Genomic DNA, 14,128 nt, shown 5'->3' on the forward strand with positions numbered 1-14,128 from the left:
GACATTTTTGACATTCCTCCTTTGCTTCTTGACTTTCTCTGAAAATATGCAAGCAATAAGACACTTTTTATAAAAGGCTTCACTTATATGTGGGAGAAAAAAATGACTGCTGCTGTATGCATTGCTATGGTAACAGGAGGAACTGCTTGTTTAGATTTGAGACCCAGTACAGAGAGTACAAAAAGAGCAAAATCATTAAAGAGAGAACACTCTGACAGTGTATTACAGGCCTGCCCCTCCCTCCCTCTCTCTCTCTCTCTCTCTCTCTCTCTCTCTCTCCCTCTCCCTCTCTCCCTCTCTCTCTCTCTCCCTCACACACACACACACTCACACACTCTACATTCATTAAAAATTTCATCTTTGATATAAAAGAGAAACCAAAACTGTTCAGTGGCCTGGAAAACATAAAACAGCCAAGCCAATAACTGCAAGCAGACAGAGATATCTTCATTTTCTAAAGTGCTTCCAAAGACTGACTGACTCTTTTTCATTGCAACACACTCAACTGTTAACGACAGCAAGTAAGCTTTAAAAAAAAAAAAAAAAGAAAAAGGTGAGAAGCTGTTGTCTGACTATTACACACATGAAAAGCAATTTTCATCTTGACTCAACTGAGAGAAAACAGGAATGGGAGGCAACAATATGAAAAACTATCTTGGTAACAAACTGATCTTACTATGCAGTGTATCATACAAAAATGTACCTCAGAAAAAACTTATAAAATACAATATGAATAAAATAATATAATAATATTCCTTGGTCCATAAAACTATGTTATTCTTACAAATTTTCCCTTGCTCAATGCAATTACAAGTTTGTGTTCATCTGCAAACATAATGCTGGTAGTAAGAAAGCAGTTAAAGTAGCTTCCAAACCTGCCAAGTATATAAAAACAAAACAAAAAGGTTATTTTACAAATGATGTTGCTATGGGAGTTAGATAGTTCACCTTCTTTTAGATGAAGAGCATAGATATCACGTTACTCTGAGTGGAGCTTATGATATGTCCACATCAATCCACAAGAGGGTGATACAGTACAATCAGAAATCACAACTCTTGCTTCTGAAGTTGTCTTTTTTTCCTCCTCATAGTTTCACAGTTCCTCTAACAAAGAACTTCTTAGCTTCTGTGCAATTCTTCACAGGTCCATGAGCCTCTTTGGAGAACATGCTCACATTTTCTCACTCAGTCACTGAGAGCACAATCACAAAACACGTTTTACTATGACAGCACCGACATAGCTGAAGTCCCAGACGACATGCCAGAGTCACTACTGCTGTAGGCTCCGTGGCCATCCCCAAGCACACCCATCAAAGATGAAGGTGAGGATGAAGATGCGGGTGATGATGAAGAGGTGCTGTGTGACCGCAGAATAGCTCCAGCAGCACTGCAGTGAGGTCTTGGCCCTGGTTCGGGGGTATACGTGAAGGTCAAGGCAGTGGCGTAGATGATTCCATCACTGCGAACCAGCGTGACAGGGACCTGAACTGGCTGTCTCACCCAGCGCCAACCCTCCCTAAAGGCAGAGATGTCTGGCACCACGCAAAGGATGCTCTCCCCACATCTAAGGAAGTAAGCGGATGGGACAAGGCTTAAAAAAAAATGAAATGAAAACACACGGGAACAAAGTTAACACTCGCAGACATATTTACCTGTACATGGTGTCTGCCTCCACATCTCCAAACCAAACTCTGAGGTTAGGGGTGAAGTTCTGTCCTGTCAGCTCCAACATAGCAACATCTCCTCCACCATTTAACTGGACAGAGACAAACATAAAATCAATCAAGTCTTAGAAGATTCATAGTAGTTGAATAAAAACAAAAGAGACGTATACTTGGGTATCAAGAGTGTCACTCGTGTTTGCTGGTAACTAGAGCATATCTTCCCCGGAAAAGGCTGTATGTGTACCTGCAGGCTTTCAACCACAGGGACAGGTGTTACTGGTGTGGGCACGGGGCCCATGCCCTCATAAAAGGTGTACTCTGCTTTGTCAGTACTAATGATAGTCCATGAAGCACCATCATTAATCATGTCCTTGTTGGTCTCTTTGGAGCACGGTGTAGCCTGAAAAACAAAACAAAACAAAAGAAACACAATTAATTTTAATTCCGTACAGTTATGTCCAACCAGGCACCATCATGGTGGCTGATAGAGGCTCGGACTGTTATGTTTAACTCTAGAAACTGGTGCTCAAATCATACAAATGGCTGCTGTAAGTACTGCTCTAAAACAGCTCTATTAATATTTATCTGTGACAAACAGATTCTTCTAATTATTGGTTTGTTTCAAACACACCAACACTGTTTATATTTATACGACCAAATCTGTCTTTGCAAGAAAAACAAAACCAAAAAAAACTAAAACCAAAATGTTTCTAATAACAAACTCTTAGGTAGCCCCATGCCAAATAAAATCATACATAGTTTTTATTTTTAAATTACAATTTCTCTGGATAAGAAAATAAAAATGTCAAACTCTTATCTGTAAAGAAAAAAAACCTTCAGTAATAATTACCTATATTTTTAACTGAACTATATACTGATTATTTGCAATAGTATATAGATACATTAAAAAAAAAAAGTAGGAACAGCCACATATAACACACAGCAGGTCATCTATGGTTTGATTTGTCCGCATGTGTCAGACTGGATGGGTTGTTACCAACATCTGGTGAAAATATCATGTCAACAGCACTTTTAGAAATATATTTACTTTGAAAACTGATGACGTGTTCAGTTCTCATTTTACCTGCTGTATACAAAATATATGAAGGAAAACGTGGCAGTTAAATATTATTCACACAGTCATTAAAACATTTGTCAAAATGTTTGACAACATTTGGTATTCACGGTCCTGGTCAAAAAGGTAATGTAAGTTCAACATTACATTCTAAAATGCGGTCATAGGTTGTGCTTTTCCTGATGCCTTCATACAGTATGATACAACTCTTCTTTATGTAGCGACATTACCAAAAAACCAAAGGGCTTGGAGAGGAGTTGGTAAAACAGTTAGGACTTTCTCTTAAGTACTAAAAAGATGTTACTCAGCTCATAAAACATTTTACTGACTATTCTATTGGCTGCATTTCACAACCCAAATATTTACAGGTAGTGAAATGCTCCAAAAAGTCTGTGAAAAGCAAAACCACAAATGTTTTCTTAAGTCATTATACTGTTAGAAATAATAAAAAATAATAATAACAACAAAAACAAGTCGCTTGTTTCTATTATTTAATCAATTTTTAGAGTCAGAATCGCAGCAACATACTCACCAAGCCTTAGCATGAATCCTGCCCCAAACCTAAGACTTATAAATGCTACAGGGGATAAGTATCAGTAGTCTTCCTGTATATGAAGTTGCTACACCTTCAGCTTTCAAAACCTTTACTGCAGCTGCTCTTCCTTGGATTGCAGAAATTGCAAAATAGTTCAGCCTACTTTTTTAAACTTCCTAAGAATGAAGAACTAAAGAAGGGGTTTGTTTTAAGGAGATCCACACTGACAAAGACCTGATGACCAACACCAACATCAACCTTTGCAGTTATCATTTTACACCAGAAAACTATATTTATTGAAATAGGCTAGGACACATGACTAACTTTCTCTGAGGAATGAATCATCCTGACCCATTGACATCAGCACTACTAGTCACAGAATACAGACTGCAGTTGGCAATTCAGCCCATAGTAACTGTTCCTTAAGAACACCAATAAAATTATTATGTATAAATTGCGATTTTATGTTAATGTAAGTAGCACACCACACTCCAGTGGAGCTGACATGAGAGCTTGCAAGTCAGCACTACAGATATGCCTTAAACATTTCAGAGCACAGAATGCTGATTATTTCTTCTTGATTTCCAATCCTAATTTTAATATCAAGACCTAATTTTGTGCACTTCTCTCTTTTTTTTAATAATTCAGATTTACTAGCTGCATTTACCAGCTGAATAATTCATGTGGTTATTGCATTTTTCTTTAGTGATACAAACTCAAAAAATATGTTTACTTCTGCTTTAGACATACTTCAAACCTGTTTAATTCTGGATCAGTCTGGATTTTGAGTCAGTCCATAGTCACCCTTCAACAAGAAAATACTCCAAACGGCACTACTGGCAGATTTCCTCTCCTTAGCAACAGCAGCAATTTATTACTGTTTTGATACCTGCTCATCACAAAAAAATTCTAATATAACTTGATTTCACAAAAACAAAGTTGAAATAATTGAATATATACATGTCTATGTGTGTCAGACTTTGCACACCTGGAACTGGATGATCCTCTCCTGTGATAGACAGAGATACATCCTGTCTGTATCTTTCAGGTAAAAGGCACACTTGTGAAGCTGGGACACCGGGTCATCAGCATCCATTAAAGCTGCTTGCTTGTCCACTTTTCGAATGATCTGGGGATCATAACACACTTATTGTAAGTACTGGTCACTAGGGGTGGGTTTTGATAATCGATTTATCGATTAAAATCGATTCTGGCTTGGATAACGTGATATCGATTCATTAAAATCTTGAATCGATTTTTTTAATATTAATTTATTTTGCCCGAAATGCCAGAATCTCAGGTTAAACCTCACAAAATTTCAAGAACCACCAAACAGCTAAAACAGTAAATGAGAGCAGGCACACAGATTCTGCACAAAGATGTAAACACAAAGCTCGGACCCGCCGACGGACCAGAATCAGTGAGATGTCGCCTTCTCACCCGACGGCACGGACACGGTCGGGGCTGAAAGCCGACAGCTCGCTGATACCGATGTTTCGGCGGGTCCGCGCTTTGTATTTACGCCCTTTTTGCGCTGATTCTAAAGCTGTTAGTTTTATCTCTCTCCAAACATTATTGACCGAACCAGCAGCAAAAGAGTTACGCTTCAATAAAAAAATAAAAAAAAACGTCATGAATTCCCTCTGACTTTTGCTGTTTTGCTTCAACCACACTTCATGCACAGCTCTCTCTCACTTTCTCTCTGTACTTCAAGAACAGTTTCCCGTCTAAAAATCTGTTTTCTGCATTATTCGCTTGCTTGTTACGCACAAGTCTACCGTTGTTTACAGCGCTGTCGGCCGCTGTTTTTTTCCCTTTTACTTACTACCGAAAATAAATCCTCATTTCTGCTGTTCAATAGGCTTCTGAACAAATGTAAACTTTTTAAAATTATGCAAAATGCAAAACACTTAGCTGTGTCTCTGATAAAACCCCTGTAACTTCAGAGGTAATGTTCATATGTTGATTAATGGTTTTCTTTCGTTTTTGATGTACTGCAGAATATTTTTATAAAATCCCAGGCCAGGAAAACCACCTTCATGTTTTTCCTGTGTTTTATCTTCAGCTACTTTGCTTACACCTTTGATAAAGTTTTGCGAGTGTCAGCTTCCTTTTTATAGATACAAAAATATGTAAATGTACTGATCTGAATTATAATATTTCTGACTGTCTGAGGCAAAATTTCCAAGATTTAAATTGATTCGAATCGAATTGATTCGGGACCTTATGAATCGGAATCGAATCGATTCTAGAAATCAGTGACGATACCCAGCCCTACTGGGCACACACATGAATGTCAGACTATGTTAGGAAACCTTGATTTAGACTGTGTGGGCTTTTACTGCTATTATTAATCTCTTTGTCATTTCTGCTTTCCCACGCTGTCAAACTTGCATCATTCTTCATTTTATCATCACCTCTCTGGTCCTTGCTCTCTTTCCCCCCAAATCCCCACTGTTATTCTGCCAATATAGAAATGCAGTTCCTTGACTGGCCACTTGAGGCTTTGCTCTACAGGTGAGTCAACAGACTCCGATGTGAATTTGGCCAGCTGTCCAGCAAAATTAAATTTGTTTACAGTTTTGGATTCTATATTTAATTTTGTAATTTATGCCAGGCTACAGGGAATACCCTTTTTTGTGTGTTTTCTTTTATAGAAATCACTCATTTGTATGATACAGTGACACCTGGACGCCACTACAAGCAGCTCATTTTCTCACAAACAGACAACAGAAATAAAAAAGTGCCACATACCAGTCTTGGCAGGGCCATGCCAGTCACAGAACAAACCAATTTGACTGTCTGGCCGTAGTGAATATAGCCATCTCTTACAGCAAACTCCTCCCCTTCAGACTCATCATCGTCCACTAAATAAAAGAAAATAACAATTTAAAAAAAGATTAAATGTCTCTTATTTAAAATCTTACACGATATAAAAGAAAAAAGTGTAGCTCACAGAGGTGAATGTAGAAGGCACCCCACTGTTGAGAGCTGGCATGAAAGTTTCCCCCCTCCACATGGAGATACCTGGTACTGACCGTCTGGGAACGCAGGCGGTTAAACAAGGCCACCTTTGTCCCAGATGCTATACATACTGGAGGGGAATAAAAAACAGAAAGTGAAACTGGAAAAAGAAAATCATTTTCAAATCCAACTTAAACATCAAGCTGTTGTGAAACCATTCAGCACTCTTCGATTTATGTGTGTCCAGCAACTCACAATCAGCATTTTTCAAGGACTGTTTCTTCTTGGAGGGCTTGGAGATGACCTTGATCCTCTTGCTGAAGAAGACTCCAATGTTGGCACTGTTTCCATACAACATCTTTACAGATAGCATGAAGTGCTTCCTTTTATCTGAGTCACTGATATACAGCGTCTTAGCTGTGCAGAAGTGCTACCCGGGGAGAAGACAAAGGTTAGGGGACTTTTATTTTTGCTTCTCTCATATCTCCTACTGGAGAACAGGCTCATTAGCAGCATCTGTGCAATGCGAAAACATGCCGATGTGCAGTAATATCAGCTACAGCGTGAACATGGTTAATAAGGTTGGTTTCTGGTTTTCATGGTTTCTGCAGCAGCCAACAGGGGAAATTGCACAGCAAAGCATCTGTATAGCTGACCCCTGTGGTTACTTCTGTTACTTTGCTTAGCATAGCACTTATGGAGCACTGAGAAAAAGCAAGCGACCTGCTTATTCATCGGCTGAGAAAATAATCAAAAGCTGATCTAAAGAGATAACATCTCTTTCTTCTCTATCTTAAAGATCCAACGTGAAGAGTGTTGTCAGGGAGACAATAAATCTTCACTTAAAAGAACCATTTTAACATCTGTCAACCTCTTATCACAAACTGAACACAAATTTAATCATACAAATTGTAACTGGATCCCACACAGGAAAATTAATAAGACAGCAGACAAACATCAGGCACTGCCATCGATGGAAGTCTCAGAAAAAGCAAACTCCTGATAGCAGTCAACAAGGCAACTATCTGACACAGATGTTTAGCCTCTAAATCACTGAATCTGTAGTGCCATTATAACTACCCACCTTGCCCTCCAGATTGAGCTGCTGCATCTCCTGCTCACTGTTGCCAATTCCAATGAAGGCACAAGGCTGGGCCTCCTGCTCAGTACAGCCCTCCTTCTCCATTTTTTCCAACTTCTTTTGCCATCCGGTGCCCATCAGATATACACACGGTGGAGGACAGAAAAACCTAAGTGGCACAAGAAGAAGTAAAGTGAGACATTTTTCTTTAAACACAATGAAACTTAGCAGTGCCACACAAACCTTTTTTCATTGCCATATGACTTTTGTGCGACTTTTGCGTGTAGAATGAGCACCGTTTGATCATCTTTGTCCTTCAAGTAGTTCCTCATGGCTTCCCTGCAATGTGGAGAAACGCATTAAACCTTTTAGAGCACTTTTTAATGACATGATCATTTTTCCCCTAGATTATAAAGTCTAAGATTGCACGGGGAACAGCTGGCTGTGTTTCTCACACTCCACCTTGTTAATCGCTGTGGCTGAGGTCGCTCACCAAACTTCCTGCAAAACAAAAACATCAGGGGAAAAGTCTTTTACACGTGGTTTTAGTGCTGGGGTTAGTGCAGCAGAAACGTAAAATAAGCTTGAGGGAGAGTATGTAAGAAAACAGATTTAATAGAGGCGATGTGATTTTCTTTAAACGTTTTTTGGATTAGAAGAAAATTAGGAAAAACGCTGAAGAAAGAAAGCCTTTGAACAAAATGGGAATCGTTTGTTTTAATGAGCTAAGCCAAATTTTATTTCTTTCTTCAGTATCTGACAAAGTTGCAGTTTTCTCTGAGGGTGTTATGCTGATGTAGTCAACTCTTAAAAAATATTAAGCCAAAATAAAAAACTTAAACTGGCAAAAAAAGTTTCTGAAATTGTTTGAAACTTTCTTGATAGGGCAGTTCAATAAACTGTATAGAAAGCAGGCGATACTTCGAAGAATAGTTTTGCACAACTGAGCCCGCACCGTGCCACAAGGTAGTACTATTATGTGTGATATGCCTACTAACAACACCGAAAAACATCGCTCCCCCACCAAAAAAGTAGTACCAACTGCCAATATCTTCCCCAAATAAAAACAGTCAGGTTTTGAAAACATACAGCTTTAAATTTCTGCACTTACCCCGTTACAACGGGCGCCATCTTCCGAATAACTCTCCCCCCCCCGGAAAAAAAAAAAAAAAAGTCCCAACAATCGCGAGATCCCTCCCCCAGTTCCCTGACCAAAGCCAACGGCACAACAGAAGAAGAAGCAGACTGGAAGGAAAAGAAGGGAACGAAAGAGGGAGGGAGGGGAGAGTGACGGGGCAAAAGGGGGTGAGAAGAGGGCGAGGGAGGGGCGACGGGCAGAGGGCAGACGCCACAACAACAGGCGTGGGAAAGTTGCAGCGTCGCGCGAGAACGGAAAAACTCTCACAATACACACGCATGAAGGAAGGGTAGTTTTATCGCGAGATCTACCGCCTTCACAACTCGCTCTGTTTTTTTCCCACAGGGCGCGCGCGCTGTAACTCGATTCCCACGCTTATTGAGCAACGAAGCAGGCTGCACCTTTCTGTGCTGAGCTAGAAACACGGCCATGGGATAGATATGTGTTATATGAACTACAGCACTGGAAATATATGGGAGAGTGGAAGATTAAAGCACAGACCTTAAATGGGAAGAGTGGAGAATCACAGTGAATGCAGATGCTTCCACAGAGCCTGTTACAAGTAAAAGAGGCCAAGAGGGAATATCTACAATAACGTAGTCTAGAAGGAGGGTCAAAGATTGCTTAACCCGCTTGTCAAAGTCAAAGTCAACTTTATTGTCAATTCTGCCACATGTACAGGACATACAGAGAATAGAAACTTCGTTACACTCAATCCCTAGATAAAATAGAAAATGAACATTTAAATATAAGAGTGATTAAAAATGCAAGTAAAATATTTTAAAGTAAAAAAAATTAAATAATATAATACAATTTTACATATAACAAGAAAGCTATACAATATACAATATAAGGGTAAATGACATTGAGTGCAAACCAGAGTAGTGCAAATAGGCAAATAGTGCAAATGGAGATTTGGTAATGTACGGTATGAGATAGTGTAACACAAAGTCTTATGAGGTAATGGCAGTCCAATGGTCCACGAAGTGACTGGTAACTGGTGCAGGCCAGTGAGTGAGTCAGAGAGTGTGTGTGTGTGAGTGTGTGTGACAGAGTTCAGTGAGACCGTGGAGGAGAGAGGGGAGAGGGGGCAGAATCGGGAGGGAGTTAAGCTTCCTGACAGCCTGATGGATGAAGCTGTCCTTCAGCCTGCTGGTCCTGGCCTGGAGACTCCGCAGTCTCCTCCCCGACGGCAGCAGCTTGAAGAAGCTTTGCATTGGGTGCATGGGATCAGCCGCTATGCAAAGGGCTTTTTTAGTGAGACGGGTGCTGTAAATGTCCTGGAGGGAGGGGAGAGAGACACCAATGATCCTCTCTGCAGCTCTCACTATGCGTTGGAGGGTTCTATGACAGGACGCATTGCAGGCTCCAAACCACACAGTGATGCAGCTCGACAGGATGCTCTCGATGGTGCCTCTGTAGAAAGTGTGCATGATGGGGGCTGGTGCTCCTGCTCTTCTTAGTTTGCGGAGAAAGAAGAGACGCTGCTGTGATTTCTTGGCCAGTGCTGTGGTGTTGTACGTCCAGGAGAGATCCTCTGTGATGTGCACACCCAAGAACTTGGTGCTGCTCACTCTCTCCACAGACGCTCCGTCAATGGTCAGAGGAGCATGTTGGGTGTGCATTCTCCTGAAGTCCACAACAATCTCCTTTGTCTTCTCCACATTCAGAGAGAGATTGTTGTCAGCACACCACGTGGCCAGGCGTCTCACCTCACTTCTGTAGTCGGTCTCATCCCTGTTGCTAATGAGACCCACCACCGTTGTGTCGTCCGCAAACTTGATGAAGAGGTTGGAGCTGTATGATGGAGTGCAGTCATGGGTCAGCAGAGTGAAGAGGAGGGGGCTCAGCACACATCCCTGCGGGGCCCCCGTGTTTAAAATGATGGTGCTGGATGTATTACTGCCGACCCGTACTGTTTGAGGTCTTCCGGTGAGGAAATCCAACAGCCAGTTGCACAGTGAGGTGTTGAGCCCCAGCTGGACCAGTTTTTGAATGAGCTGTTGGGGGATTATAGTGTTGAATGCTGAACTGAAGTCTATGAACAGCATTCGAACATATGAGTCTTTTTTGTCCAGGTGTGTGAGTGCTGAGTGGAGTGCAGTGGAGATGGCATCATCGGTTGAGCGGTTGGGCCGATACGCAAACTGGAAGGGATCCAGGGAGGGGGGCAGGACAGTCTTGATGTGTTGCATGACTAGTCGTTCGAAGCACTTCATCAGGATGGGAGTAAGTGCAACAGGACGGTAGTCATTAAAGCAGGAGGGAGATGACTTTTTTGGAACCGGAATGATTGTGGTGGCTTTAAAACATGTGGGGACGACAGCCTGGATGAGTGATATGTTGAAGATGTCTGTGAAGACATCAGTGAGTTGTGTTGTGTTGTGTTGTAATAGCGAGTAAGGCAGCTGGATTTAGATATATGGGATACATCACCACATTTAAATTGTGATTCTCAGGCACACTGTGTAAAGTGTCAGGAAAAACTGAGGAAGAGTAGCTCTTCCTCAGTTACATCTTAATGCAGGATCATTAATAGAATAATATAGATTTTAGTAGATTGGCAGCGCATCATTACAAAAGATGAGTTCACATGTGGGGCAGCACGGTGGCACGGTGGTTAGCACTGTTGCCGCACAGCAAGAAGGTCCTGAGTTCAATTCTACCATCAGGCCGGGGTCTTTCTGTGTGGAGTTTGCATGTTCTCCCCGTGTTTGCGTGGGTTCACTCCGGGTACTCCGGCTTCCTCCCACCGTCCAAAGACATGCAACTTGTGGGGATAGGTTAATTGGATAATCCAAATTGCCACTAGGTGTGAATGTGCGAGTGAATGTGAGTGCGAATGGTTGTCCGTCCCTGTGTGTTGGCCCTGCGACAGACTGGCGACCTGTCCAGGGTGTACCCCGCCTCTCGCCCTATGACAACTGGGATAGGCTCCAGTGCCCCCCGCGACCCTGAAAAGGATAAGCGGAAGCGAATGGATGGATGGATGGAGTTCACATGTGGGAGATCAGTGGTGGATGTGGAAAAAGGAGAGCAAATGCATTTGAGAATCAGGATACTGTATTAACCCCTAAGGAAATTATGTGGTTAGTGTTGCTCCAAGACAACAAGAACAGTAACAGACTGAACTAAATTAAATAATGCAATATGTTACAAAATATAAGAAATAGCTGTAACATATACAAAGAGCTCAATAATAAATATCCAGAATATTACACAGATAAAATATAGATGACTGACATTTTACTCTAAATTGTAAAACCGTGTTACTTTCAATGTAGAGGATATGTAAAAGGTTGTAACTATTGCAGTGTGTACTGTGCAGGTTGTACAGGGAGGAATGATTTGTCGTGCAGTGGTGCATTGGGGTAATCCCATTCTCTCACTGAACGTGCTCTTGTGACTGCCCAGCACATCATGGCCTGGGTGGGAGGTCCTCATGATGTTGTCCTTATCTTGGACAACATCCGCTTCTCTGACACCAGCTTAAGGGAATACAGCTCCATCATGGAAACATTACTGGCCTTGTGGATCAGTTTATTGAGTCTGTTAGCATCTGTGACCCTCAACCTGCTGCCCCAGTATGCAACAGCATAGAGGATGGCACTGGCCACAACAGACTCACAGAAAATCCCGAGCATTGTCCTGACAGATGTTGAAAGACCTCAGCCGCCTCAGAAAATAGAGAAGACTCTGGCGCTTTCTGTAGAGTGCAGTGGTGTTTTAACCCAGTCCAATTTATTATCTATGTGTTTCATAGATCAAGACAACCACACAGGCCTCAGTGCTGAACCCATTCAATGACAACATCTGTTGGCTCCGTTACACTGTTACTGCCCTTGTTTGGGTCTACTTCTTCTCTTAGAAAGAGGGCACACTTCAAATAAATACATCATTGTACCAATTACTTGACTTTTTGCCACTATTGAAATAAAGAGAATCGGGTATTAAAACAAATACTGGCACCCTCATCCTCCTATTAGATGCACATGTGGTATAAATTTGAAAATCCCATATGATTTTCAAAAAAGATGACCTCTGAATTTGAGGTCAGTGTCACTGGGATTCAAACCTATCCAAGATTTAATCTGTTTAAAAGTCCTACGTTCACCTGGTTATTGAGTTGTTGCATTCAGAAACTTGGGTGTCCACGTCACCTGCCTGCTTGCCCAATGACATCAGCCTTTTACAGCTGAGGGGTAAAAATGACCATCTGAGAGAAATTTCATCTCCTCCTCATCACCACTGTAACACCAAATGAGGGAATATTTTTTGGAAGAATGGCTCTCAAGTAGAGTTTTAGGACCTGTAGCATTAAAGCTGCTCTAGTGCCATGTGGTGGATACCCACTGTTGTTTTTTCTTTTGTGACATGTCACTGTGTTGCTACACAAATCCCCCATATGACATTTTTTTGTTTAGAATTCTTTCACATAAAGAACAGAAATTACCATATTATAGGAAATCAATCTCGAACTATTTTTTAAAATATAGATTTTATTATATAAATGTATTTTCGAATAGTGTATATAAAAAAATTAGATAAAAGTTTATCGAAGTAAATGTCATGAAATAGAAATGGTGACAGTACTACATGAGCAGCCCCCCCCCAAAAAGAAAAATATTATCCACAGCATCTGGATATTCTATAGACTGAACAGATGATTCTGCAAAAACAGGTGGTAAATGTTTTATCAACTGCAGATGGTAACAGCGAGCGCATTTACCCATTACGGTGGGAGTAATGGGAACAGTCTTATGATAAGACTCCATCAAATATATTTATGGTGCTTTTTCAGATTACTGTGTAAGGAAAAAAAGCACATTTGGCAAAACAGCAGCAAAAAATTTGGGGAGTATTAAACTAAAGATGATAAAAAAAAATGCACATGTAACACTAACACACAAAAAATAGCAGCACTGTGACTTCTGTTTTTTGAAGACCATAACCCCCCCCCCCCCCCCCCCCCCCCAAAAAAAACCCCGTGCTGCTTCCACATGAAACCAAATACATAACATTGCTAACATGCCCTCTTTTAACTCCCCAGAACATTTGCAGCTTATTTAATTTGACAGGTCATCTTAAATGTAATAGAGAAATGGAAATCAGAACAGTTTGGAGGTTTTTCTCGTGTCTTTCTTATGTTTGGTTGGTTGGTTGCTCAGTTACCCACATCGATTGTGAGATGTACATAAAATAGGAGCACAGTGAAGCCAGCAGTTATTCATTATATTCGCAAAACAGAATCCAGCGATGAACATGAGCTATAGCTATAGTGCTACGCTCTGAGCAGCACAGACACTACGTGCTGGGTGGGGGTATGGGATATATGAAGCATCTACTTATGATATCCAAAAACCTAACGTCAGCCTTTAGGGTAAGACCACAGCACTTCACATGACAACAGAGAAGTCAATAGGGCCTGTTAAAGAAATACTGCAACACCCTGCTTAAATACTCTGCCATTTAAGATGTACTGGTATACCAAAAATAGTTTATTTAAAGCTACTTTGGGCTGCTTCCTTATTCACAAGAGGTTACCATAGCGGTAGCTCCGCATAATTGATTTGGCACATTTTTACACTGGATGCCCTTCCTTATGCAACCCCATTATACTTGTGTCTCCTGCCGGGATTCAACCAGGGATCTTTTGCTTTGTAGGTGCATG

At 41.1% G+C, this 14,128-nt stretch overlaps 1 protein-coding gene across 2 annotated transcripts; it reads right to left on the minus strand.

Moving 5' to 3' along the window:
- Positions 1–117: 117 nt before the first annotated feature.
- On the minus strand, positions 118–8,680 carry rbpja (recombination signal binding protein for immunoglobulin kappa J region a). 2 transcript variants are annotated; one of them, NM_001278692.2, is given in 11 exon segments: positions 1,222–1,564; positions 1,653–1,756; positions 1,909–2,064; positions 4,263–4,403; positions 6,029–6,141; positions 6,231–6,368; positions 6,494–6,668; positions 7,323–7,488; positions 7,563–7,658; positions 7,782–7,820; positions 8,431–8,606. In NM_001278692.2, coding segments are annotated over 11 exon segments (1,491 nt in total). In that variant the 5' UTR covers positions 8,451–8,606.
- Between the last annotated feature and the right edge of the window lie 5,448 nt (positions 8,681–14,128).

The sequence above is a fragment of the Maylandia zebra genome, linkage group LG6 (genome assembly GCF_041146795.1).
Source record: "Maylandia zebra isolate NMK-2024a linkage group LG6, Mzebra_GT3a, whole genome shotgun sequence".
In the NCBI taxonomy this organism is placed as follows: domain Eukaryota; kingdom Metazoa; phylum Chordata; class Actinopteri; order Cichliformes; family Cichlidae; genus Maylandia; species Maylandia zebra.

Excerpts from the sequence above, each read along its gene's own strand:
- rbpja (XM_076884485.1), bottom strand. The coding sequence starts at position 8,450 with ATGGCGCCCGTTGTAACGGG. Across the intron at positions 6,669-7,322 it reads AGCTCAATCTGGAGGGCAAG|CACTTCTGCACAGCTAAGAC; the intron begins GTGGGTAGTTAT and ends CTCCCCGGGTAG. Across the intron at positions 6,142-6,230 it reads TGCCTTCTACATTCACCTCT|TGGACGATGATGAGTCTGAA; the intron begins GTGAGCTACACT and ends TCTTTTATTTAG.